Source organism: Salvelinus fontinalis, chromosome 6 (assembly GCF_029448725.1).
Source record: "Salvelinus fontinalis isolate EN_2023a chromosome 6, ASM2944872v1, whole genome shotgun sequence".
Classification (NCBI taxonomy): Eukaryota; Metazoa; Chordata; class Actinopteri; order Salmoniformes; family Salmonidae; genus Salvelinus; species Salvelinus fontinalis.
In genome coordinates this window covers 22,523,908-22,550,842 of record NC_074670.1, presented here as the reverse complement: position 1 = coordinate 22,550,842, position 26,935 = coordinate 22,523,908, and the positions used below count along the sequence as shown (strand labels likewise).

The 26,935-nt window shown below is 53.7% G+C and overlaps 1 protein-coding gene across 1 annotated transcript in view; it reads right to left on the bottom strand.

The window, feature by feature from the left end:
* LOC129857342 (E3 ubiquitin-protein ligase znrf2-like) overlaps positions 1–26,935 on the bottom strand; it is an 83,904-nt gene that overhangs the window by 15,013 nt on the left and 41,956 nt on the right. The window contains exon 2 of the mRNA XM_055925491.1: positions 8,945–9,040. Within this exon, the coding sequence (XP_055781466.1) occupies positions 8,945–9,040 (96 nt within the window). The remainder of the gene's footprint in view (positions 1–8,944; positions 9,041–26,935) is intronic.

Here is a 26,935-nt window from a genome sequence, read left to right as displayed (position 1 = left end):
TCACCAGCTGCACCATTGAGAGCATCTTGACTGGCTGCATCGCCGCTTGGTATAGTAACTGCTTGGCATCTGACTGCAAGGCGGAGTGCGTACGGCCCAGTACATCACAGGGGCCGAGCTCCCCGCCTTCCAGGACCACTATACCAGGCGGTGTCAGAGAAAGGCCCTAAAAACTGTCAAAGACTCCAGCCACCCAAGTCATAGACTGTTCTCATAGACTGTTACACGTGGTCTGTGGTTGTGCGGTTGTTGGACGTGCTGCCAAATTCTCTAAAATGACGTTGGAGGAGGCTTATGGTAGAGAAATTAACATTCAATTCTATGGCAACAGCTCTTTAGTCAGCATGCCAATTCTACGTTCCCTCAAAACTTGAAACATCTGTGGCATTGTGTTGTGTGACAAAACTGCACATTTTAGTGGCCTATTATTGTCCCCAGCACAAGGTGCGCCTGTGTAATAATCATGCTGTTTAATCAGATTCTTGATATGCCACAAATGTCAGGTGGGTGGATTATCTTGGCAAATGAGAAATGCTCACTAACAGGGATGTAAACACATTTGTGCAGCAACTTTTTTGAAATAAGCTTTTTGTGCATTTTTTTCAGCTCATGAAACATGGGACCAACACTTTACGTGTTGCGTTTATATTTTTGTTCAGTATACAAACGACACACACCATGCAAATGAATGGAGATTGATTTTAGGTGCCAAAAATATAAACCATAAATATATTCCTAACTTCTATCCCTGGTTCTGAAGTTGGAAGGCTGTGGTGGTGTAAAATGAGTTACGCTAGGAGGGAATAATATTGACAGAGCTCCGGTGGGTCAGTATGGGGAGGGTGAAAGCTTTTCATGCAGAGCTAATCATTGAGACACATTGAAATGGGCTCCTCTCCTATTCCCTTTAAATGACACGCCAGGGTTTCTTCACTGGATGATGTATCTGTATGAGACGTGCATGCAAAACATGCATGCACCCCTCCAGACATTGTGGCAGTCATGTGTTGAAATTCTGTGTGTGTGTGTGTGTGTGTGAGAGAGAGAGAGAGAGAGAGAGAGAGAGAGAGAGAGAGAGAGAGAGAGAGAGAGAGAGAGAGAGAGAGAGAGAGAGAGAGAGATAAAAAAAAGAGAGAGAGAGAGAGAGAGAGAGAGATAAAAAAAAGAGAGAGAGAGAGAGAGAGATAAAAAAGAGAGAGAGAGAGAGAGAGAGAGAGAGAGAGAGAGAGAGAGAGGGTGGGTGGGTGTGTGTGTGTGACAAAAGTAAAAGATTATAGCCTCTGTCTGGACTGAGCTCAACTAGTCATAGTCTCAGGACACACAGACAGGGACAGTTAGGGACTCAGAGAAAATGTTTGATCAACATTAGACTACACAGGCCTCATAAAGACATCATTAGCATCTCCCTCAATACAGTCCACTGGCCACTCATTTCAATCACTTCATTACACACACACACACACACACACACACACACACACACACACACACACACACACACACACACACACACACACACACCCACACACACCCACTCACACACACACACACACACACACACACACACACACACACACACACACACACACACACACACACACACACACACACACACACACACACACACACACACACACACACACACACACACACACACTCTTCTAGGCCATTCTAGTTTTACAGGCTATACTTGTTTAAACAAAGAGGAGACATTGTGGCAGTGTCATGTGTTTAAATTCCAATAGTACTGATGGCTATGGGGATGGTATGAGAGGATGGGGAGGAGGAGGGACGAGGTAGAGGTTGGGGGAGGGAGGGGGGATGATGGGGGAAGGGGAAGGTGGGGAGGAGGAGGATGGGGGAGGGAGGAGGTGGGGAGGAGGTGGGGAGGAGGTGGGGAGGAGGATGATGGGGGAAGGAGAAGGTGGGGAGGAGGACAAGGTGGGGAGGAGGACAAGGTGGGGAGGAGGATGATGGGGGAGGGAGGAGGTGGGGAGGAGGAGGAGGTGGGGAGGAGGATGATGGGGGAGGGAGGAGGTGGGGAGGAGGATGAGGTGGGGAGGAGGAAGATGATGGGGAGGGAGGAGGTGGGGAGGAGGAGGAGGTGGGGAGGAGGATGATGGGGGAGGGAGGAGGTGGGGAGGAGGACGAGGTAGGGAGGAGGATGATGGGGAGGAGGATGATGGGGGAGGGAGGAGGTGGGGAGGAGGAGGAGGTGGGGAGGAGGATGATGGGGGAGGGAGGAGGTGGGGAGGAGGAGGAGGTGGGGAGGATGGGGGAGGGAGGAGGTGGGGAGGAGGAGGATGGGGGAGGGAGGTGGGGAGGAGGATGATGGGGGGAGGGAGGAGGTGGGGAGGAGGAGGATGGGGGAGGGAGGAGGAAGCGAGGGGGCTTTTAGAGACTGTCCTTGAGGTGCACAAAGCAAACAGCTCAGAAGCACATGAACATGCTGATTAAACACCTTCAGGATGTAGTGTGTGTGTGTATTTATGAGTGAGTGTTTTTGGTGTAAGGGGTGTGTGTGTGTGAGAGAGAGAGAGAGAGAGAGAGAGAGAGAGAGAGAGAGAGAGAGAGAGAGAGAGGGAGAGAGAGAGAGAGATAGAAAGAGTGTGTACACACATGTGTGTTCGCGTGTGTTCGCTTCTAAACTCTGTTAGTGTGTGTTGTCTGGACTGAGCTCAGCTAGTCATAGTCTCAGGACACACAGACAGGGACAGTTAGGGACTCAGAGAAAATGTTTGATCAACATTAGACTACACAGGCCTCATAAAGACATCGTTAGCATCTCCCTCAACACAGTCCACTGGCCACTCATTTCAATCACTTCATTAGACACGCAAGCATGCACACACACACGCACGCACGCACGCACGCACGCACGCACGCACGCACACACACACACACACACACACACACACACACACACACACCTTCGTTAACATGCGCAGCTGATTCACCATCTTTGAGTCTAACGACAGGTCAGAGGCCTGTGTCGTGATGGAGGACCATATTACTGTGGTAATGGGGTCGGTGACGTTAGCGCGTGTCATGGGTCATCTATATACCAGACAGACACAGAACGGATGATTAGCAAAACAATCACTGGAAAAACTGTCTCTCTAGCTAGAAACTGGAGGAAGGAAATGTGACACTAAGTGTCTGCCCCAAATGGCAGCCTATTCCCTTACTTTTGACCAGGGCCCATTTGGGACTAGGCCTAATTTAAATCATGAGCGCTGACCAAGAGAAGGAATGGCATATTAATACAGTGTATTTTTAACCTGAATGCACTCTAATGCAGCCGACAGATGAACACCACCAAGATAGAAATCATCATCAATAGTGTCCAGAATGTATTCTACTTCTCTCAAAAACACATGATTTACACCAACGTGACTGTATTAGGATAGATAACGAATCCTATCTAGTATTAGTATATTAGGGAATAGTGTGTAAGTGTACTGTAGTAGTGTACTGTAGGGGGAGACAGTGCTAGGACAGGGAAACTAGTGAGCACAGAACTGTTAGACGCCTTCTCAGCAGGTGATTTCTATAGTCATGGAAATGCACACACATCAGCAAAGATCAAAACACAGGTTCTCACGCCCTTTTGTAACTTCGTTTTCCCACCATGTCCCAGCCAAGAATAACAGAGAGAAACAGGAGTGGTGGGAGGTGTCAATCATGGTACAATATGACCATAAATCAAACAGTGAAACCCTATTCTAACATGGAACAAACCGTAGAAAATGTGGCCTATCTATCTCTATCTGTCAAACCAACAGACTCTCTGACCACCGCCAAGAGAGGGCTGTCTCCAGCCTCCACACTCCAGCCCTGTGGTTCTTTGCAGGCTGTGACTAGGGCTGTTTGCAGGCTTTGACAAGGCTGTGGAGGGGAGAGTGCAGCTGGTTTTGGTCTGGTTGATTAAATGTGCAGTCTGGCTCTTTCTCTGTTTCTCTCTCTCTCCACCCCCCTCTCTTTCTCTCTCTCTCCTCTCTCCTCTCTTTTCCCTCTCTGGGTATGCCTGCCTGCCTGCTGCCCTGCATGTTGAAGCTGGTCCTCTTGGCTCAGTGTCAGAGCAGGGTTCTCTGCTGGGACTCTCTCCACATTCCAACTTACTGCCAACTTCCTTTTCAGCAAAAACACAACAGAAGAGCCCGAAAAGCAGGGACTAATCGATACCTGTCCACACTGACTCATCATCATGGCTTTATCTCCCTGTCCTTACTTTAATTAGCCTATGGCGGCTTCCTGCCCAGCCCGTGCCACACAGAGAGGACTTTGGTGTGTGTGTATGCGTGGCCTTCCAGGTCTAAAAGGAGTCCTTGTGGCTTTAGAGTTGCCCAGGATCTGTGCTGTTGGATCAGACTCAGGGCTCAGTGGTGTGTTGTGTTCACTATTTAGAATGAGAGGAGGCTCAACATTGATCCTGTGGTCTTGTCTAAATGTATCTTTAGCCATGGTTTATTGCTCTCTGTTGTGTATGAGCTGGATAGAGAAAGCAGACAGGGAATGTATTATACTAGCTAGGCTACACCTGCCTTTCCCTCTTAGGTAGACACACACACAACATGTCCCCCTGCCCCCCTCATAAAAGCCCAGACATTCTCCTCAGACAGACAGACAGTCACAACACCAGTCTCCAGCACTAACAGCAGTACTGCAGCGTTCTCAGAGTTCAACACCAACACCCCTCTGTAGCAGTACATCTGACAGACTACTGTACTGTGTGTCTATATGTGAGTGTGTTTTGTGCTGTCTTCTCCCTGAGTCGTTGGTACAGTGTCACACAACACAGGACTATGATACAGTAACACACAGACAGTGAGGGGGCTGGACAGTAGATGCAGTATCTGGAGTGTCCAGTTTGAGTACCTGGACTGTGGAAGGAGAGTCCCCTCCCTCACTTTCATTGGTTGCTCAGTCCTACTGCTACTTCATGTTTCCTGGTCCAATCAGAGTGTCTCAGGAACAGGACAGTGTAGGTAGGTATTTCCTAGTGAGATGGTGTCATGTGACAGGGATGTAGAGTGGTCCATAGGATGTCCTGCTGCAGCCCTGCAGCTCTGAGCATACCCCTCCCCTAGCACGTCTCTCCCACTAAGTGTGTGTATGTGTGCGTGTGCGTGTGCGTGTGCGTGTGCGTGTGCGTGTGCGTGTGTGTGTGTGCAAACAGAATGCAGCTAGGTCCTCCTCGGTCTGCAGTACAGTGGGGGGCATACAGTATGAACAGCATCACATTGTGTATGTATGAACCTAAGGGTAAGAGAGAGAGAGTGTACAGAGAGGGAGAGAGATAAGGAGAGAGAGAGAGAGAGAGAGGGAGGGAGAGAGAGAGAGAGAGAGGGAGGGAGAGAGAGAGTGCAAGAGAGAGAGAGAGAGACAGACAGAGAGAAGGAGAGAGAGGGAGAGAGAGAGAGAGAGACAGAGAGAGGGAGGGAGAGAGAGAGAGAGAGAAGGAGTTAGAGAGAGAGAGCGAGAGAGAGAGAGAGAGGTAGGGAGGGAGAGAGAGAGAGCGAGAGAGAGAGAGAGAGAGGTAATGGGATTCGCTTGGGGAGTAGAGCCAGGTGTGAAAAAGAAGCTTCCTCTCTCTCCCTCTCTTTCTCTCTCCTGTCCCGTACTGCAGAGGAATAGAAAAGGTAGAAACACAGAGCTGGCTGTCAGAGGTGCTGAGAGAGGAGAGGAGAGAAGAAAGGAGGAGAGGAGAGGTAGAACCACAGAGCTGGCTGTCAGTGGTGCTGAGAGAGGAGAGTAGGGAGGAGAGGAGAAGAGGGAGGGGAGGGCTCAGTGATAATCTCTCCTGTCCACCTCCATTACACTCCTCCCCACATGACTGATGAGCTCTCTCTCTCTCTCTCTCTCTCTCTCTCTCTCTCTCTCTCTCTCTCTCTCTCTCTCTCTCTCTCTCTCTCTCTCTCTCTCTAGACACATAAACATACACACTCTTTACTAAGACTAGAGTAAAGTGTATATCTCTCTCACCCTCCTTCTGTCTCTGTCTCTCTCAATTTTCATTTTCTCTCTACCCCACTCCCCCTCTATCCCTCTCTCTCCTAAAACAGAGATTAGCTAGAGGGGAGTGGAGAGTGCAGAAAGCCTGGAGGACAGCATAGGACACAGTGCTCAGGAAGAGAATGACTGGCTGAAAAGAGGCTGTCTACAGGGGTGCCAGGACAGGGGGAGCAACCTATTCAGAGAAGGATGGGAGGGGGGAGTAAAGAGAGTGAAAGTCATGACTCACCACTCATACCCCAGCCAGTCTTCTCTAAGGTCTATTAACCCAGTAAAATGGCTTCCATTACTGGAGAATGTGATACATCTCCGATGCCTAGCAGGTTTTTAAAAAACGTTGTTGGGCTGTTTCAAACCTGGGGATTATCTTAAAACAGCATGACTGATACATCTGTCTGGGGCTTGACTCATACTTGGTCTCTTGTGATGTAGGCAGGCAGGGGAGAGATTGTGTCACAGACAGCACATAAACACAACCACAATATCAGGAGTGAAGCACACACACAAAACGGGCTACCACCCCTTAATTCACCCCCCCGCTGTGTTTGATGATGGATGACTTTCCCTCAGTCTTGTTGATGTATAAGAAACCAGGTCTACTGACCTTCAGCCATCATCAGCCCAATGCTGTTACATCACAGTCACACTAAAAACAAGCAGACACAGAGAAACTGCGGCTGCCACCCTTACCCACTCCTGAGCCAAGATGAATGCCTGTTTGACTAGGCTTTAACAGCAAGTCACTGTGGACTGAAGCTCCATGATCCAATAATATAACAGTTATAGAAGTGTCCAGAATTTGACCTCTGCTGAAAAAACTAATATTGGCCATATGAGCTGCCAGAGGCATGTGAGAGGACTGCTCAGAGAAGAGAAACAGACACATATTATTGCATCAGAAGTCGCTATGTCTCAGTGTTGAATGCACACTGGGCTATGTTGTTGATGTTGAGGAAGTCATGGAGTATACAAGAGCTTACAATACATTTGTGTGATTATTATTAATCCTATCAGTAAACTTCATCCCAAATGGCCCTCTATTCCCTACATAGTGCACTACTTTTGCCCAGGGCAGATAGGGCTCTAGTCAAAAGTAGTGCACTATATAGTGAATGAGGTGCCATTTGGGATGCAAACAACATGCAGTCATTTGTTTTCTGACTAACTGAATCCTACATGCTGACTTAGCGCTTAGAAGGGGCCACTACCAACTCCTCATTAGGGCGTTAGGCAATGACTTCCAGAGCCTGGGCCCATCGTAGGAGGTATTTCCACATAAAGTTGGAGTGGAAAAGAGAGGCAGGGAGATACAAGTGGGGGAGGCTCTGCAGAAATGGCTCCTCAGCCCTGAGTGTGAGTGTGTGTTTGTGTGGGGTGTGGGGTGTGTGTTGTGTGTGTGGTGTGTGTGTGTGGTGTGTGTGTGTGTGTGTGTTTGTGTGTGTGTGTGCGTGTGTGTGTGTGTGTGTGTGTGTGTGTGTGTGTGTGTGTGTGTGTGTGTGTGTGTGCGTGTGTGTGTGTGTGTGTGTGTGTGTGTGTGTGTGTGTGTGTGTGTATGTGTATGTGTGTGTGTGTATGTGTGGTGTGTGTGTGTGTGGTGTGTGTGTGTGGTGTGTGTGTATGTGTGGTGTGTGTGTATGTGTGGTGTGTGTGTGTGTGTGTGGTGTGTGTGTGTGGTGTGTGTGTGTGTGTGTGTATGTGTGGTGTGTGTGTGTGTGTATGTGTGGTGTGTGTGTGTGTGTGTGTGTGTGTGTGTGTGTGTGTGTGTGTGTGTGTGTGTGTGGTGTGTGTGTGTGGTGTGTGTGTGTGGTGTGTGTGTGTGGTGTGTGCTACTCTGTGCTCCAGAAACACACAGTGAGCTTGAGGAAGCAAGAGGAAATTAGCCAGCCCTTTAAGACTGATAAGATAGTTCTTAATAAAACAAATGCCACTGGGCCTTTCTTAATATAATATGGAAGGCTGAGCTCTGAGTGTGTGTGTGTGTGTGTGTGTTGAACTCTGCTTCTTCTCAACCAGGAATGTAAACAGGGCTAAAAGTAAGCTAGGGGGCTCCAACTTTCCCCTCTCACTGCTGTATCCTAGTTTAAATCTCCCCTGCAGAGATTACAGTATCAAATACATGACATGTTTTCACTGTCATTCACATAAACACTGTCCACTTAAGACTTGCGACCTGTTCAGTTTGTTTATGAAGATATGGCCCATAAATCAATTGGGCCAGTCGTCAGAAAGAGAATAAGAAACCAGGGGGAGATGCAATTGATTAGGAACCTTAGATTACAATTATTTATGGAGTAGATCACTCATAACCATAGTAATATGACTTGTTCTTCCACTGAGCCCCTACCCAGCCTGTTATGATGCGTTGGCACCATAGTAATTCCACTGTATGTTTATATAGACTGGCAATGACTGGAAACGTGCAAAGGCTGATTAAGGCATTAAAGCGCCAACACAATGGGAGGCAAATTAAAGTGAAAGAGAGAGAGAGAGAGTTTGTGTTTGAATTGAACTGCAGAGAGAGGAGAGAGTTATTTTGATCAATTTAGGCAGACAGTATTGGACAGATCAGGAAGTCCAGCGACAGTGACCGTCCCTCTGTAAGAGATCTGCCAGAAAAAAACACTTTGTCTTGCATTATGATTACACAGACACAGAGCTAACACCTGCCGTGACGCCAGTCACATTAGTCATTGAGGGGGAGGAGGAGGGGAGTCGTTCCAACTGCCAAACATCAGGCAGCTCATTCAGACACTGTCTGACAGCAACCATGTTGCAATACATTTGCTTGTCAATTAACTCACAGACAGCCACAGCAACATCTTGTCTGGCCACACACACACACACACACACACTAACCCCTTCCCCTTCCCCTTCACAAGCACCAGTTCAGCAAAGGAGAACAGTCTGGGGGTAGGGTAAGCAGTCTTACCGTTATACGTCACTCTGGGTTTGGTCAAGCACATGACGATGTGTAGATCGATCTCATCCGTGGAGACAAACTTGGAGCAGACAGGGCACATGAAGCCTGCATGGAGGGAGAAGGGAGGAGGAAAGGAAGACAAAGTGGTGAATATCAGAAATCTACTTCTGTAAAGGGAAATCATTAAGTACCTATACTGTTACCATACCACAGCATCACACACCCAAACCCCTCCGCCCAGCCACCACAACATTCTCTCTCTGACATTACAAACTGAATTCTCCCTATTACATTCTCCTGCAATTACATTCTATGAGTCACACTCAATAATCTCCCTGCGATATTAACAACAAAGATTAATTAAAATTAGGTGATATTTAACACTGATTACAAAGCTTGTCTTAACATTATCACTATGATGCAGCAGATTGAAGAGTCGCCCTTTAAACTGAGATGATTAATGATGGTGTTTGGTAGCTCTGCACTAAACAGTTAACACAACTAGACAGCCAAACAGACTGACAGACAGGGTTAATGTTGGTATCGATGATGTGCTATGATAACGTGTGGTTAGTGTAGGACTGATAGGGATAGTATAGGAAGTATCTATCATTGACAGGAATAGCAGCTGGGCTTATGGCAACCACCACGGGTGGGCACAGAGGGAGGGAGTGTGTGTGTGTATGAGTGTGTGTGTGTGTGTGTGTGTATGCGTGTGTGTGTGTGTGTGTGTGTGTGTGTGTGTGTGTGTGTGTGAGAGTGAGTGTGTGTGTGTGTGTGTGTGTGTGAGTGTGTGTGTGTGTGTGTATGTGTGAGTGTGTTTTTGAGAGTGCGTGTGTGTTTGTGTGTATGTGTGAGAGTGTGTATGGGTGAGTGTGTGTGTGTGAGTGTGTATGCATGAGTGAGTGAGTGTGTGTGTGTGTGTGTGTGTGTGTGTGTGTGTGTGTGTGTGTGTGTGTGTGTGTGTGTGTATGTGTGTGTGTGTGTGTGTGTGTGTGTGTGTGTTTTTGTATGTGTATGTGTATGTGCGTGTGTGTGTGTGTGTATGTGTTTATGTATGTGAGTGAGTGTTTATGTGTGTGTGTATATGTATGTATGTGAGTGATTGTGTATGTATGTATGTATGTGAGTGAGTGGGTGAGTGAGTGAGTGAGTGAGTGAGTGAGTGAGTGAGTGAGTGAGTGAGTGAGTGAGTGAGTGAGTGTGTGTGTGTGTGTGTGTGTGTGTGTGTGTGTGTGTGTGTGTGTGTGTGTGTGTGTGTGTGTGTGTGTGTGTGTGTGTGTGTGTGTGTGTGTATTTCCATTTCGACAGACCATTTGTTTGTTCCACAAGGTGGGATCTTGTGTCGGTAAAATTAATGAGGTGAGAAATGGCATTGGAGACGCCTTTATGCACAAACACTGAAATAATAATCGTCATATCAAAATAAACTCGGAATGTTGGCATGATATGCGCCCACCATCACAACGTGAAAAAGCATTTCAAGTTTATAAGCAGATGAAATAAGTAATGATGAACTTCACATGGTGGTTAAGTGCACGGTAATCATGCACATTTCCAATAGGCTAAATATGGAGGGTAGGCTATTATTTGAATGCTGTTGACATAATGATCAGTGCTTGGCTGCCAATTATTAAATAAAATGATCTCGTTCTTATCCATATCTAATCATATAACCTCCCTGTCCACTTTATCAGCCAAGTCTTGTCTGGACAGAAAGCCTGAAGCAAAACTAGATTGTGTATGTGTGTGTGACAAAACCATCTGTAGAGTTGAAATTGTGATTGAAACCCATGTAACTTATGTCTTTTAACTGGTACATGGGAACTTAAGTGCAGAAGTCATTTTTGAGCACATCGTCATCACGCAGCCTTTTGTCCACAAAAAGGCAGATTGGTGGAAACACCTCTGGTGGGAAAATGCACATATTGTTTTTATGCAGATTTTAGAATATTCACACGAAAATCTGTCTCCAATTGGATGGAACCCCAGCTATGGACACACCAGGATGACTGATGAATTATGAGGATGCACTTTCCAGGAAATGAATCTGGAAATACTCAGTCACAACACACACCCCTGTAGACCCTGCACTCCTACAGGCAACAATCAATCTCTAGCCCAACTCAACTCTACAGGGGGTACAGTTACCTCTACAGATCTGAAGACAATATTGTCGAAAATTCGGGGGGTAGCCCCATCTGGGACTCGGACCCGGGTTTAGCGAATGTAAAGCCAACACCTTAACCATTAGACCAAGAGGTCCAAACCTCTTGATGAGGTTGTTGGGTGTTGGGTTAAGCTTGCTACATTACCCCCTTTCCTTCGGGAGAGCGTGTCCAGCACTTCTCAATACCAAGTCTCTCATGGGCGCAATCCCACTTCCGATAGCAATGTGTGTGTGTGTGTGTGTGTGTGTGTGTGTGTGTGTGTGTGTGTGTGTGTGTGTGTGTGTGTGTGTGTGTGTGTGTGTGTGTGCGTCCAGGTATTTTCAGAATAATTTCCTGAAAAATGCCTCTTCATAATATATGACATCCTGGTGTGTGTGCGTACAAACAGACACCAGTGTGTGTGTGTGTGTGTGTGTAGATATTGGCTGTACTAAATGCTAATCGCTTTCTGTTGGGAGGGTATTGGAGAGGAGGAGAGGAGAGTCCCACTTCCAGGAGGGACTAGAGGAGATAAGAGGAGATAAGAGGAGAGGTGAGAAAGTCAAAGCTGACCTACCACACAACTCAGCATAAGCCTCAACAGATTCATTCAAATTGGGAAAGCAATCCTCCTCTGATTAACTGAGGGGGTTAACCATCTCTCCTTCGCTTCCCACCCCTTCCCTCCCTCCATTTAGACACCATGCTGACACCCTGCTGCTCTGGCACAGCAGACTAGTAGAAGGGGCAGACTATGAATGGGAGAAGGGCAGCTGTGACCGTCTCTGTGTCTGCCCAGTGCTCACTATAGGGCACACAGAGTAGGGAGGTGTTGCTAGCATGGTATGTCTGCCAACTAGGCCTATAGGGCAGAATGGAGCACAGTGACACAGTGGGACTGTAAGGGTCAGGTCCAGCCTGTCTGGCCCGCTGTAGGGACTAGGGGTCAGGTCCAGCCTGTCTGGCCAGCTGTAGGGACTAGGGGTCAGGTCCAGCCTGTCTGGCCAGCTGTAGGGACTAGGGGTCAGGTCCAGCCTGTCTGGCCAGCTGTAGGGACTAGGGGTCAGGTCCAGCCTGTCTGGCCAGCTGTAGGGACTAGGGGTCAGGTCCAGCCTGTCTGGCCAGCTGTAGGGACTAGGGGTCAGGTCCAGCCTGTCTGGCCAGCTGTAGGGACTAGGGGTCAGGTCCAGCCTGTCTAGCCAGCTGTAGGGACTAGGGGTCAGGTCCAGCCTGTCTAGCCAGCTGAGGGACTAGGGGTCAGGTCCAGCCTGTCTGGCCAGCTGTAGGGACTAGGGGTCAGGTCCAGCCTGTCTGGCCAGCTGTAGGGACTAGGGGTCAGGTCCAGCCTGTCTAGCGAGCTGTAGGGACTAGGGGTCAGGTCCAGCCTGTCTGGCCAGCTGTAGGGACTAGGGGTCAGGTCCAGCCTGTCTAGCCAGCTGTAGGGACTAGGGGTCAGGTCCAGCCTGTCTGGCCAGCTGTAGGGACTAGGGGTCAGGTCCAGCCTGTCTAGCCAGCTGTAGGGACTAGGGGTCAGGTCCAGCCTGTCTGGCCAGCTGTAGGGACTAGGGGTCAGGTCCAGCCTGTCTAGCCAGCTGTAGGGACTAGGGGTCAGGTCCAGCCTGTCTAGCCAGCTGTAGGGACTAGGGGTCAGGTCCAGCCTGTCTGTCCAGCTGTAGGGACTAGGGGTCAGGTCCAGCCTGTCTAGCCAGCTGTAGGGACTAGGGGTCAGGTCCAGCCTGTCTGGCCAGCTGTAGGGACTAGGGGTCAGGTCCAGCCTGTCTAGCCAGCTGTAGGGACTAGGGGTCAGGTCCAGCCTGTCTAGCCAGCTGTAGGGACTAGGGGTCAGGTCCAGCCTGTCTAGCCAGCTGTAGGGACTAGGGGTCAGGTCCAGCCTGTCTAGCCAGCTGTAGGGACTAGGGGTCAGGTCCAGCCTGTCTAGCCAGCTGTAGGGACTAGGGGTCAGGTCCAGCCTGTCTAGCCAGCTGTAGGGACTAGGGGTCAGGTCCAGCCTGTCTAGCCAGCTGTAGGGACTAGGGGTCAGATCCAAACTGTCTAGCCAGCTGTAGGGACTAGGGGTCTGGTCCAGCCTGTCTAGCCAGCTGTAGGGACTAGGGGTCAGGTCCAGCCTGTCTAGCCAGCTGTAGGGACTAGGGGTCAGGTCCAGCCTGTCTAGCCAGCTGTAGGGACTAGGGGTCAGGTCCAGCCTGTCTAGCCAGCTGTAGGGACTAGGGGTCAGGTCCAGCCTGTCTGGCCAGCTGTAGGGACTAGGGGTCAGGTCCAGCCTGTCTAGCCAGCTGTAAGGACTAGGGGTCAGGTCCAGCCTGTCTGGCCAGCTGTAGGGACTAGGGGTCAGGTCCAGCCTGTCTGGCCAGCTGTAGGGACTAGGGGTCAGGTCCAGCCTGTCTGGCCAGCTGTAGGGACTAGGGGTCAGGTCCAGCCTGTCTAGCCAGCTGTAGGGACTAGGGGTCAGGTCCAGCCTGTCTGGCCAGCTGTAGGGACTAGGGGTCAGGTCCAGCCTGTCTAGCCAGCTGTAGGGACTAGGGGTCAGGTCCAGCCTGTCTAGCCAGCTGTAGGGACTAGGGGTCAGGTCCAGCCTGTCTAGCCAGCTGTAGGGACTAGGGGTCAGGTCCAGCCTGTCTAGCCAGCTGTAGGGACTAGGGGTCAGGTCCAGCCTGTCTAGCCAGCTGTAGGGACTAGGGGTCAGGTCCAGCCTGTCTAGCCAGCTATAGAGACTAGGGGTCAGGTCCAGCCTGTCTAGCCAGCTGTAGGGACTAGGGGTCAGGTCCAGCCTGTCTAGCCAGCTGTAGGGACTAGGGGTCAGGTCCAGCCTGTCTAGCCAGCTGTAGGGACTAGGGGTCAGATCCAGCCTGTCTAGCCAGCTGTAGGGACTAGGGGTCAGGTCCAGCCTGTCTAGCCAGCTGTAGGGACTAGGGGTCAGGTCCAGCCTGTCTAGCCAGCTGTAGGGACTAGGGGTCAGGTCCAGCCTGTCTGGCCAGCTGTAGGGACTAGGGGTCAGGTCCAGCCTGTTTAGCCAGCTGTAGGGACTAGGGGTCAGTTCCAGCCTGTCTAGCCAGCTGTAGGGACTAGGGGTCAGGTCCAGCCTGTCTAGCCAGCTGTAGGGACTAGGGGTCAGGTCCAGCCTGTCTGGCCAGCTGTAGGGACTAGGGGTCAGGTCCAGCCTGTCTGGCCAGCTGTAGGGACTAGGGGTCAGGTCCAATCTGTCTAGCCAGCTGTAGGGACTAGGGGTCAGGTCCAGCCTGTCTGGCCAGCTGTAGGGACTAGGGGTCAGGTCCAGCTTGTCTAGCCAGCTGTAGGGACTAGGGGTCAGGTCCAGCCTGTCTAGCCAGCTGTAGGGACTAGGGGTCAGGTCCAGCCTGTCTAGCCAGCTGTAGAGACTAGGGGTCAGGTCCAGCCTGTCTGGCCAGCTGTAGGGACTAGGGGTCAGGTCCAGCCTGTCTAGCCAGCTGTAGGGACTAGGGGTCAGGTCCAGCTTGTCTAGCTAGCTGTAGGGACTAGGGGTCAGGTCCAGCCTGTCTAGCCAGCTGTAGGGACTAGGGGTCAGGTCCAGCCTGTCTAGCCAGCTGTAGGGACTAGGGGTCAGGTCCAGCCTGTCTAGCCAGCTGAGGGACTAGGGGTCAGGTCCAGCCTGTCTGGCCAGCTGTAGGGACTAGGGGTCAGGTCCAGCCTGTCTGGCCAGCTGTAGGGACTAGGGGTCAGGTCCAGCCTGTCTAGCGAGCTGTAGGGACTAGGGGTCAGGTCCAGCCTGTCTGGCCAGCTGTAGGGACTAGGGGTCAGGTCCAGCCTGTCTAGCCAGCTGTAGGGACTAGGGGTCAGGTCCAGCCTGTCTGGCCAGCTGTAGGGACTAGGGGTCAGGTCCAGCCTGTCTAGCCAGCTGTAGGGACTAGGGGTCAGGTCCAGCCTGTCTGGCCAGCTGTAGGGACTAGGGGTCAGGTCCAGCCTGTCTAGCCAGCTGTAGGGACTAGGGGTCAGGTCCAGCCTGTCTAGCCAGCTGTAGGGACTAGGGGTCAGGTCCAGCCTGTCTGGCCAGCTGTAGGGACTAGGGGTCAGGTCCAGCCTGTCTAGCCAGCTGTAGGGACTAGGGGTCAGGTCCAGCCTGTCTGGCCAGCTGTAGGGACTAGGGGTCAGGTCCAGCCTGTCTAGCCAGCTGTAGGGACTAGGGGTCAGGTCCAGCCTGTCTAGCCAGCTGTAGGGACTAGGGGTCAGGTCCAGCCTGTCTAGCCAGCTGTAGGGACTAGGGGTCAGGTCCAGCCTGTCTAGCCAGCTGTAGGGACTAGGGGTCAGGTCCAGCCTGTCTAGCCAGCTGTAGGGACTAGGGGTCAGGTCCAGCCTGTCTAGCCAGCTGTAGGGACTAGGGGTCAGGTCCAGCCTGTCTAGCCAGCTGTAGGGACTAGGGGTCAGATCCAAACTGTCTAGCCAGCTGTAGGGACTAGGGGTCTGGTCCAGCCTGTCTAGCCAGCTGTAAGGACTAGGGGTCAGGTCCAGCCTGTCTAGCCAGCTGTAGGGACTAGGGGTCAGGTCCAGCCTGTCTAGCCAGCTGTAGGGACTAGGGGTCAGGTCCAGCCTGTCTAGCCAGCTGTAGGGACTAGGGGTCAGGTCCAGCCTGTCTGGCCAGCTGTAGGGACTAGGGGTCAGGTCCAGCCTGTCTAGCCAGCTGTAAGGACTAGGGGTCAGGTCCAGCCTGTCTGGCCAGCTGTAGGGACTAGGGGTCAGGTCCAGCCTGTCTGGCCAGCTGTAGGGACTAGGGGTCAGGTCCAGCCTGTCTGGCCAGCTGTAGGGACTAGGGGTCAGGTCCAGCCTGTCTAGCCAGCTGTAGGGACTAGGGGTCAGGTCCAGCCTGTCTGGCCAGCTGTAGGGACTAGGGGTCAGGTCCAGCCTGTCTAGCCAGCTGTAGGGACTAGGGGTCAGGTCCAGCCTGTCTAGCCAGCTGTAGGGACTAGGGGTCAGGTCCAGCCTGTCTAGCCAGCTGTAGGGACTAGGGGTCAGGTCCAGCCTGTCTAGCCAGCTGTAGGGACTAGGGGTCAGGTCCAGCCTGTCTAGCCAGCTGTAGGGACTAGGGGTCAGGTCCAGCCTGTCTAGCCAGCTATAGAGACTAGGGGTCAGGTCCAGCCTGTCTAGCCAGCTGTAGGGACTAGGGGTCAGGTCCAGCCTGTCTAGCCAGCTGTAGGGACTAGGGGTCAGGTCCAGCATGTCTAGCCAGCTGTAGGGACTAGGGGTCAGATCCAGCCTGTCTAGCCAGCTGTAGGGACTAGGGGTCAGGTCCAGCCTGTCTAGCCAGCTGTAGGGACTAGGGGTCAGGTCCAGCCTGTCTAGCCAGCTGTAGGGACTAGGGGTCAGGTCCAGCCTGTCTGGCCAGCTGTAGGGACTAGGGGTCAGGTCCAGCCTGTTTAGCCAGCTGTAGGGACTAGGGGTCAGTTCCAGCCTGTCTAGCCAGCTGTAGGGACTAGGGGTCAGGTCCAGCCTGTCTAGCCAGCTGTAGGGACTAGGGGTCAGGTCCAGCCTGTCTGGCCAGCTGTAGGGACTAGGGGTCAGGTCCAGCCTGTCTGGCCAGCTGTAGGGACTAGGGGTCAGGTCCAATCTGTCTAGCCAGCTGTAGGGACTAGGGGTCAGGTCCAGCCTGTCTGGCCAGCTGTAGGGACTAGGGGTCAGGTCCAGCTTGTCTAGCCAGCTGTAGGGACTAGGGGTCAGGTCCAGCCTGTCTAGCCAGCTGTAGGGACTAGGGGTCAGGTCCAGCCTGTCTAGCCAGCTGTAGAGACTAGGGGTCAGGTCCAGCCTGTCTGGCCAGCTGTAGGGACTAGGGGTCAGGTCCAGCCTGTCTAGCCAGCTGTAGGGACTAGGGGTCAGGTCCAGCTTGTCTAGCTAGCTGTAGGGACTAGGGGTCAGGTCCAGCCTGTCTAGCCAGCTGTAGGGACTAGGGGTCAGGTCCAGCCTGTCTAGCCAGCTGTAGGGACTAGGGGTCAGGTCCAGCCTGTCTAGCCAGCTGTAGGGACTAGGGGTCAGGTCCAGCCTGTCTAGCCAGCTGTAGGGACTAGGGGTCAGGTCCAGCCTGTCTAGCCAGCTGTAGGGACTAGGGGTCAGGTCCAGCCTGTCTAGCCAGCTGTAGGGACTAGGGGTCAGGTCCAGTCTGTCTGGCCAGCTGTAGGGACTAGGGGTCAGGTCCAGCCTGTCTAGCCAGCTGTAGGGACTAGGGGTCAGGTCCAGCCTGTCTAGCCAGCTGTAGGGACTAGGGGTCAGGTCCAGCCTGTCTAGCCAGCTGTAGGGACTAGGGGTCAGGTCCAGCCTGTCTAGCCAGCTGTAGGGACTAGGGGTCAGGTCCAGCCTGTCTAGCCAGCTGTAGGGACTAGGGGTCAGGTCCAGCCTGTCTGGCCAGCTGTAGGGACTAGGGGTCAGGTCCAGCCTGTCTGGCCAGCTGTAGGGACTAGGGGTCAGGTCCAATCTGTCTAGCCAGCTGTAGGGACTAGGGGTCAGGTCCAGCCTGTCTGGCCAGCTGTAGGGACTAGGGGTCAGGTCCAGCTTGTCTAGCCAGCTGTAGGGACTAGGGGTCAGGTCCAGCCTGTCTAGCCAGCTGTAGGGACTAGGGGTCAGGTCCAGCCTGTCTAGCCAGCTGTAGAGACTAGGGGTCAGGTCCAGCCTGTCTGGCCAGCTGTAGGGACTAGGGGTCAGGTCCAGCCTGTCTAGCCAGCTGTAGGGACTAGGGGTCAGGTCCAGCTTGTCTAGCTAGCTGTAGGGACTAGGGGTCAGGTCCAGCCTGTCTAGCCAGCTGTAGGGACTAGGGGTCAGGTCCAGCCTGTCTAGCCAGCTGTAGGGACTAGGGGTCAGGTCCAGCCTGTCTAGCCAGCTGTAGGGACTAGGGGTCAGGTCCAGCCTGTCTAGCCAGCTGTAGGGACTAGGGGTCAGGTCCAGCCTGTCTAGCCAGCTGTAGGGACTAGGGGTCAGGTCCAGCCTGTCTAGCCAGCTGTAGGGACTAGGGGTCAGGTCCAGCCTGTCTAGCCAGCTGAGGGACTAGGGGTCTGGTCCAGCCTGTCTAGCCAGCTGAGGGTCTAGGGGTCAGGTCCAGCCTGTCTTGCCAGCTGAGGGACTAGGGGTCAGGTCCAGCCTGTCTAGCCAGCTGTAGGGACTAGGGGTCAGGTCCAGTCTGTCTGGCCAGCTGTAGGGACTAGGGGTCAGGTCCAGCCTGTCTAGCCAGCTGTAGGGACTAGGGGTCAGGTCCAGCCTGTCTAGCCAGCTGTAGGGACTAGGGGTCAGGTCCAGCCTGTCTAGCCAGCTGTAGGGACTAGGGGTCAGGTCCAGCCTGTCTAGCCAGCTGTAGGGACTAGGGGTCAGGTCCAGCCTGTCTAGCCAGCTGTAGGGACTAGGGGTCAGGTCCAGCCTGTCTGGCCAGCTGTAGGGACTAGGGGTCAGGTCCAGCCTGTCTGGCCAGCTGTAGGGACTAGGGGTCAGGTCCAATCTGTCTAGCCAGCTGTAGGGACTAGGGGTCAGGTCCAGCCTGTCTGGCCAGCTGTAGGGACTAGGGGTCAGGTCCAGCTTGTCTAGCCAGCTGTAGGGACTAGGGGTCAGGTCCAGCCTGTCTAGCCAGCTGTAGGGACTAGGGGTCAGGTCCAGCCTGTCTAGCCAGCTGTAGAGACTAGGGGTCAGGTCCAGCCTGTCTGGCCAGCTGTAGGGACTAGGGGTCAGGTCCAGCCTGTCTAGCCAGCTGTAGGGACTAGGGGTCAGGTCCAGCTTGTCTAGCTAGCTGTAGGGACTAGGGGTCAGGTCCAGCCTGTCTAGCCAGCTGTAGGGACTAGGGGTCAGGTCCAGCCTGTCTAGCCAGCTGTAGGGACTAGGGGTCAGGTCCAGCCTGTCTAGCCAGCTGTAGGGACTAGGGGTCAGGTCCAGCCTGTCTAGCCAGCTGTAGGGACTAGGGGTCAGGTCCAGCCTGTCTAGCCAGCTGTAGGGACTAGGGGTCAGGTCCAGCCTGTCTAGCCAGCTGTAGGGACTAGGGGTCAGGTCCAGCCTGTCTAGCCACCTGAGGGACTAGGGGTCTGGTCCAGCCTGTCTAGCCAGCTGAGGGTCTAGGGGTCAGGTCCAGCCTGTCTTGCCAGCTGAGGGACTAGGGGTCAGGTCCAGCCTGTCTAGCCAGCTGTAGAGACTAGGGGTCAGGTCCAGCCTGTCTGGCCAGCTGTAGAGACTGGGGGTCAGGTCCAGCCTGTCTAGCCAGCTGTAGGGACTAGGGGTCAGGTCCAGCCTGTCTAGCCAGCTGTAGGGACTAGGGGTCAGGTCCAGCCTGTCTAGCCAGCTGTAGGGACTAGGGGTCAGGTCCAGCCTGTCTAGCCAGCTGAGGGACTAGGGGTCAGGTCCAGTCTGTCTAGCCAGCTGTAGGGACTAGGGGTCAGGTCCAGTCTGTCTGGCCAGCTGTAGGGACTAGGGGTCAGGTCCAGCCTGTCTAGCCAGCTGTAGGGACTAGGGGTCAGGTCCAGTCTGTCTGGCCAGCTGTAGGGACTAGGGGTCAGGTCCAGCCTGTCTGGCCAGCTGTAGGGAGTAGGGGTCAGGTCCAGCCTGTCTAGGCAGCTGTAGGGACTAGGGGTCAGGTCCAGCCTGTCTAGCAAGCTGTAGGGACTAGGGGTCAGGTCCAGCCTGTCTGGCCAGCTGTAGGGACTAGGGGTCAGGTCCAGCCTGTCTAGCCAGCTGTAGGGACTAGGGGTCAGGTCCAGCCTGTCTAGCCAGCTGAGGGACTAGGGGTCAGGTCCAGCCTGTCTAGCCAGCTGTAGGGACTAGGGGTCAGATCCAGCCTGTCTAGCCAGCTGTAGGGACTAGGGGTCAGGTCCAGCCTGTCTAGCCAGCTGTAGGGACTAGGGGTCAGGTCCAGCCTGTCTAGCCAGCTGTAGGGACTAGGGGTCAGGTCCAGCCTGTCTAGCCAGCTGTAGGGACTAGGGGTCAGGTCCAGCCTGTCTGGCCAGCTGTAGGGACTAGGGGTCAGGTCCAGCCTGTCTAGCCAGCTGTAGGGACTAGGGGTCAGGTCCAGCCTGTCTAGCCAGCTGTAGGGACTGGGGGTCAGGTCCAGCCTGTCTAGCCAGCTGTAGGGACTAGGGGTCAGGTCCAGCCTGTCTAGCCAGCTGTAGGGACTAGGGGTCAGGTCCAGCCTGTCTAGCCAGCTGTAGGGACTAGGGGTCAGATCCAGCCTGTCTAGCCAGCTGTAGGGACTAGGGGTCTGGTCCAGCCTGTCTAGCCAGCTGTAGGGACTAGGGGTCAGGTCCAGCCTGTCTAGCCAGCTGAGGGACTAGGGGTCAGGTCCAGTCTGTCTAGCCAGCTGTAGGGACTAGGGGTCAGGTCCAGTCTGTCTGGCCAGCTGTAGGGACTAGGGGTCAGGTCCAGTCTGTCTGGCCAGCTGTAGGGACTAGGGGTCAGGTCCAGCCTGTCTGGACAGCTGTAGGGAGTAGGGGTCAGGTCCAGCCTGTCTAGCCAGCTGTAGGGACTAGGGGTCAGGTCCAGCCTGGCTAGCCAGCTGTAGGGACTAGGGGTCAGGTCCAGCCTGTCTAGCCAGCTGTAGGGACTAGGGGTCAGGTCCAGCCTGTCTAGCCAGCTGTAGGGACTAGGGGTCAGGTCCAGCCTGTCTAGCCAGCTGTAGGGACTAGGGGTCAGGTCCAGCCTGACTAGCCAGCTGTAGGGACTAGGGGTCAGGTCCAGCCTGTCTAGCCAGCTGTAGGGACTAGGGGTCAGGTCCAGCCTGTCTAGCCAGCTGTAGGGACTAGGGGTCAGGTCCAGCCTGTCTAGCCAGCTGAGGGACTAGGGGTCAGGTCCAGCCTGTCTAGCCAGCTGAGGGACTAGGGGTCAGGTCCAGCCTGTCTGGCCAGCTGAGGGACTAGGGGTCAGGTCCAGCCTGCCTAGCCAGCTGTAGAGACTAGGGGTCAGGTCCAGCCTGTCTGGCCAGCTGTAGAGACTAGGGGTCAGGTCCAGCCTGTCTAGCCAGCTGTAGGGACTAGGGGTCAGGTCCAGCCTGTCTAGCCAGCTGTAGGGACTAGGGGTCAGGTCCAGCCTGTCTAACCAGCTGTAGGGACTAGGGGTCAGGTCCAGCCTGTCTAGCCAGCTGTAGGGACTAGGGGTCAGGTCCAGCCTGTCTAGCCAGCTGTAGGGACTAGGGGTCAGGTCCAGCCTGTCTAGCCAGCTGTAGGGACTAGGGGTCAGGTCCAGCCTGTCTAGCCAGCTGTAGGGACTAGGGGTCAGGTCCAGCCTGTCTAGCCAGCTGTAGGGACTAGGGGTCAGGTCCAGCCTGTCTAGCCAGCTGTAGGGACTAGGGGTCAGGTCCAGCCTGTCTAGCCAGCTGTAGGGACTAGGGGTCAGGTCCAGCCTGTCTAGCCAGCTGTAGGGACTAGGGGTCAGGTCCAGCCTGTCTAGCCAGCTGTAGGGACTAGGGGTCAGATCCAGCCTGTCTAGCCAGCTGTAGGGACTAGGGGTCTGGTCCATTCTGTCTAGCCAGCTGTAGGGACTAGGGGTCAGGTCCAGCCTGTCTAGCCAGCTGAGGGACTAGGGGTCAGGTCCAGTCTGTCTGGCCAGCTGTAGGGACTAGGGGTCAGTTCCAGTCTGTCTGGCCAGCTGTAGGGACTAGGGGTCAGGTCCAGCCTGTCTGGCCAGCTGTAGGGAGTAGGGGTCAGGTCCAGCCTGTCTAGCCAGCTGTAGGGACTAGGGGTCAGGTCCAGCCTGTCTGGCCAGCTGTACGGACTAGGGGTCAGGTCCAGCCTGTCTGGCCAGCTGTAGGGACTAGGGGTCAGGTCCAGCCTGTCTAGCCAGCTGTAGGGACTAGGGGTCAGGTCCAGCCTGTCTAGCCAGCTGAGGGACTAGGGGTCAGGTCCAGCCTGTCTAGCCAGCTGTAGGGACTAGGGGTCAGATCCAGCCTGTCTAGCCAGCTGTAGGGACTAGGGGTCAGGTCCAGCCTGTCTAGCCAGCTGTAGGGACTAGGGGTCAGATCCAGCCTGTCTAGCCAGCTGTAGGGACTAGGCGTCAGGTCCAGCCTGTCTAGCCAGCTGTAGGGACTAGGGGTCAGGTCCAGCCTGTCTAGCCAGCTGTAGGGACTAGGGGTCAGGTCCAGCCTGTCTAGCCAGCTGTAGGGACTAGGGGTCAGGTCCAGCCTCTCTAGCCAGCTGTAGGGACTAGGGGTCAGGTCCAGCCTGTCTGGCCAGCTGTAGGGACTAGGGGTCAGGTCCAGCCTGTCTAGCCAGCTGTAGGGACTAGGGGTCAGGTCCAGCCTGTCTAGCCAGCTGTAGGGACTAGGGGTCAGGTCCAGCCTGTCTAGCCAGCTGTAGGGACTAGGGGTCAGGTCCAGCCTGTCTAGCCAGCTGTAGGGACTAGGGGTCAGATCCATTCTGTCTAGCCAGCTGTAGGGACTAGGGGTCAGATCCATTCTGTCTAGCCAGCTGTAGGGACTAGGGGTCAGGTCCAGCCTGTCTGGCCAGCTGTAGGGACTAGGGGTCAGGTCCAGCCTGTCTAGCCAGCTGTAGGGACTAGGGGTCAGATCCAGCCTGTCTAGCCAGCTGTAGGGACTAGGGGTCAGGTCCAGCCTGTCTAGCCACCTGTAGGGACTAGGGGTCAGGTCCAGCCTGTCTGGCCAGCTGTAGGGACTAGGGTTCAGGTCCAGCCTGTCTAGCCAGCTGTAGGGACTAGGGGTCAGGTCCAGCCTGTCTAGCCAGCTGTAGGGACTAGGGGTCAGGTCCAGCCTGTCTGGCCAGCTGTAGGGACTAGGGGTCAGATCCAGCCTGTCTGGCCAGCTGTAGGGACTAGGGGTCAGGTCCAGCCTGTCTAGCCAGCTGTAGGGACTAGGGGTCAGGTCCAGCCTGTCTAGCCAGCTGTAGGGACTAGGGGTCAGGTCCAGCCTGTCTAGCCAGCTGTAGGGACTAGGGGTCAGGTCCAGCCTGTCTAGCTAGCTGTAGGGACTAGGGGTCAGGTCCAGCCTGTCTGGCCAGCTGTAGGGACTAGGGGTCAGGTCCAGCCTGTCTGGCCAGCTGTAGGGACTAGGGGTCAGGTCCAGCCTGTCTAGCCAGCTGTAGGGACTAGGGGTCAGGTCCAGCCTGTCTGGCCAGCTGTAGGGACTAGGGGTCAGGTCCAGCCTGTCTAGCCAGCTGTAGGGACTAGGGGTCAGGTCCAGCCTGTCTAGCCAGCTGTAGGGACTAGGGGTCAGGTCCAGCCTGTCTGGCCAGCTGTAGGGACTAGGGGTCAGGTCCAGCCTGTCTGGCCAGCTGTAGGGACTAGGGGTCAGGTCCAGCCTGTCTGGCCAGCTGTAGGGACTAGGGGTCAGGTCCAGCCTGTCTGGCCAGCTGTAGGGACTAGGGGTCAGGTCCAGCCTGTCTAGCCAGCTGTAGGGACTAGGGGTCAGGTCCAGCCTGTCTAGCCAGCTGTAGGGACTAGGGGTCAGGTCCAGCCTGTCTAGCCAGCTGTAGGGACTAGGGGTCAGGTCCAGCCTGTCTGGCCAGCTGTAGGGACTAGGGGTCCAGCCAGTCTGGACTCTGGATGTATTGAGTCAATACAGCTCATCTAAAGGTGACGCAGACCGTCACATACTACGTGTTTAGTCTGTCTGTATGACTGTTCACCTGACATCTCCAGCCTTTACAAGAGACGCTGTCTATCTGTCTGACCACATGCAGTGTAATACAAACCCAACATGGCTGCTTGCTTGGTGTTAAAGGTAATACTCATATCTAATGACTGTCCTTTGTGTGTGTGTGTGTGAGTGTGTGTGCCAGCGTGGGTGTCTGTGTGTATTTGTGTGTGTGTTTGTGTGTGTGTGTGTGTGTCCTCTCTGTGTCTCTGGGTTATTTACTGTAAACCATGGCCACAGGAGGGGAGCAGCTGCATATTAACCAATTACCACATCAACACAGAGCAGGCCAGGGCTAGATCCAGGACCAACAGCCAGAGAACAGCAACTCACACGTCTTACACCAACACACACAGACCACAGTACTCCTACAGGCAACAACATACATCAAGCCTAACTCAACTCTGCAGGGGGTACAGCTAGATGTACAGATCTGAAGATAATCCACTGGCATGAACTGTATAGGGCACATAGGCCTACAAGCCAGCTACCACGCAGTAGACTGTAACTGTATAGGGCACATAGGCCTACAAGCCAGCTACCACACAGTAGACTGTGACTGTATAGGGCACATAGGCCTACAAGCCAGCTACCACACAGTAGACTGTAACTGTATAGGGCACATAGGCCTACAAGCCAGCTACCACACAGTAGACTGTAACTGTATAGGGCACATAGGCCTACAAGCCAGCTACCACGCAGTAGACTGTAACTGTATAGGGCACATAGGCCTACAAGCCAGCTACCACACAGTAGACTGTAACTGTATAGGGCACATAGGCCTACAAGCCAGCTACCACGCAGTAGATTGTAACTGTATAGGGCACATAGGCCTACAAGCCAGCTACCACACAGTAGACTGTAACTGTATAGGGCACATAGGCCTACAAGCCAGCTACCACGCAGTAGATTGTAACTGTATAGGGCACATAGGCCTACAAGCCAGCTACCACGCAGTAGACTGTAACTGCATAGGGCACATAGGCCTACAAGCCAGCTACCACGCAGTAGACTGTAACTGTATAGGGCACATAGGCCTACAAGCCAGCTACCACGCAGTAGACTGTAACTGTCAGAAAACCTGCTGTCTGGGAATGGGGAATAATGAGCTCCATTGTACTGGTAATCATGTTCATCTTGTTTCAACATCTGTTTCTATATGTGAGAGAGAGAGCGAGAGAGAGAGAGAGAGAGAGAGAGAGAGAGAGAGAGAGAAGAGCGAGAGAGAGAGAGAAGAGCGAGAGAGAGAGAGAAGAGCGAGAGAGAGAGAAGAGCGAGAGAGAGAAGAGAGAGAGAGAGAGAGAGAAGCGAGAGAGAGAGAGAAGCGCGAGAGAGAGAGTGAGAGAGAAAGAGAGAGAGAAGAGAGACCTAGAGAGAGAAGACAGAGAGAGAGAGAAGCGAGAGAGAGAGAAAGAGTGAGAGAGAAAGAGAGAGAGAAGAGAGAGCGAGAGAGAGAGAGAGAGAGAGAAGCGCGAGAGAGAGAGAGAGAGAGAGAAAGAAAGAAGAGAGAGTGAGAGAGAGAGACAGGGAGAGAGAGAGCAAGAGAGAAAGAGAAATAGAAAAGAGAGAGCAAGAGCGAGAGAGAGAGAAATGAGAGCAGACTGTTTGTAGAATTCTCTCCTCTCCTGTAGAGAAAGGTTGCACAACATAACATAGCTTTGGCAGCTAGTCTACATCTTTTCTCTGGGTAATTCGATTTCAGGGCTCTGATCTTGCGTCACGGTGCATATAAAAAAAACATACATTGTCTGATCATGGTGTTGTTTAATTGACTGGAATTAAATTCAATTATAAGTGAATGTTGAGAGAGAGGGACATTTAATTGAAGGAATGACTATGGAGGGATGGAGGAGAGCTGAAGTGGAACCTGTATCTTGATAAACAGACTAGAGTTAGTGACATCATCAGAGCAACAACATGAGGTGACAGTTTGACAATCAGTGGGTTTTCAAGACACCCACAGTCACTTTACATTGTCAAGATAATCAGCATGATCATAAAGTAATAAAATAAAAGACAGAGTTGTTATGCATGGTCTTAAGGGTGATGACGTTCACACGTCAGCCTGATCGAGCCCATACAGAACGGTAATAAGGAAGACCCCCCTGTCCCCTCTTTTATACACATGCTCAGTCGAGGTTACTAAAACATTGATCTCAATATCATATTTGGGAAAATACAAGTAAAGGAACAGAACAGAACAGAAAAGAAAAGGTGGAAAGTAACAACATCCCCAAGCCAATGTTCTCCCACTCAATCAGTCCCATGGGAGGAGGAGAGAGGAGGAGAGAGGAGGAGGAGGAGGAGGAGGAGGAGGAGGAGGAGGAGGAGGAGGAGGAGGAGGAGGAGAGGTTTGCTCAGTGGAGAGGCCAGCTTCCATTAGCAAAAGCCAGATAAGGAGAGAAGGAGATGATGAGGAGAGGAGGAGATGGGGAGTAGAGGAGGAGATGAGAGGAGGAGATAGGGAGTAGAGGAGGGGATGGGGAGTAGAGGAGGAGAGGAGAGGAGGAGATAGGGAGTACAGGAGGAGATTGGGAGTAGAGGAGGGGATGGGGAGTAGAGGAGGAGATGAGAGGAGGAGATAGGGAGTAGAGGAGGAGATTGGGAGTAGAGGAGGACAGGAGAAGAGGAGATAGGGAGAAGAGGAGTAGAGGAGATGGGGAGTAGAGGAGGAGATAGAGAGTAGAGGAGGAGATAAGAGGAGGAGATGGGGAGAAGAGGAGGAGAGGAGGAGATGGGGAGTAGAGGAGGAGATGAGAGGAGGAGATGGAGAGTAGAGGAGGAGGAGATAGGGAGGAGAGGAGTAGATGAGAGGAGTGGGGGAGTAGAGGAGGAGAGGAGTAGAGGAGATGGGGAGTAGAGGAGCAGATGAGAGGAGGAGATGGGGAGTAGAGGAGATGGGGAGTAGAGGAGTAGAGGAGATGGGGAGTAGAGGAGGAGAGGAGTAGAGGAGATGGGGAGTAGAGGAGCAGATGAGAGGAGGAGATGGGGAGTAGAGGAGTAAATGAGAGGAGGAGATCGGGAGTAGAGGATGAGAGGAGTAGAGGAGATGGGGAGTAGAGGAGGAGATGAGTGGAGGAGATGGGCAGTAGAGGAGAGAGGAATATAGGAGATTGAGAGTAGAGGAGAGGAGGAGGAGATGGGGAGGAGAGGAGTAGAGGAGATGGAGAGTAGAGGAGGAGAGGAGTAGATGGAGAGTAGATGAGCAGATAGGGAGGAGAGGAGGAGAGGAGTAGAGGAGATGGGGAGTAGAGGTGCAGATGA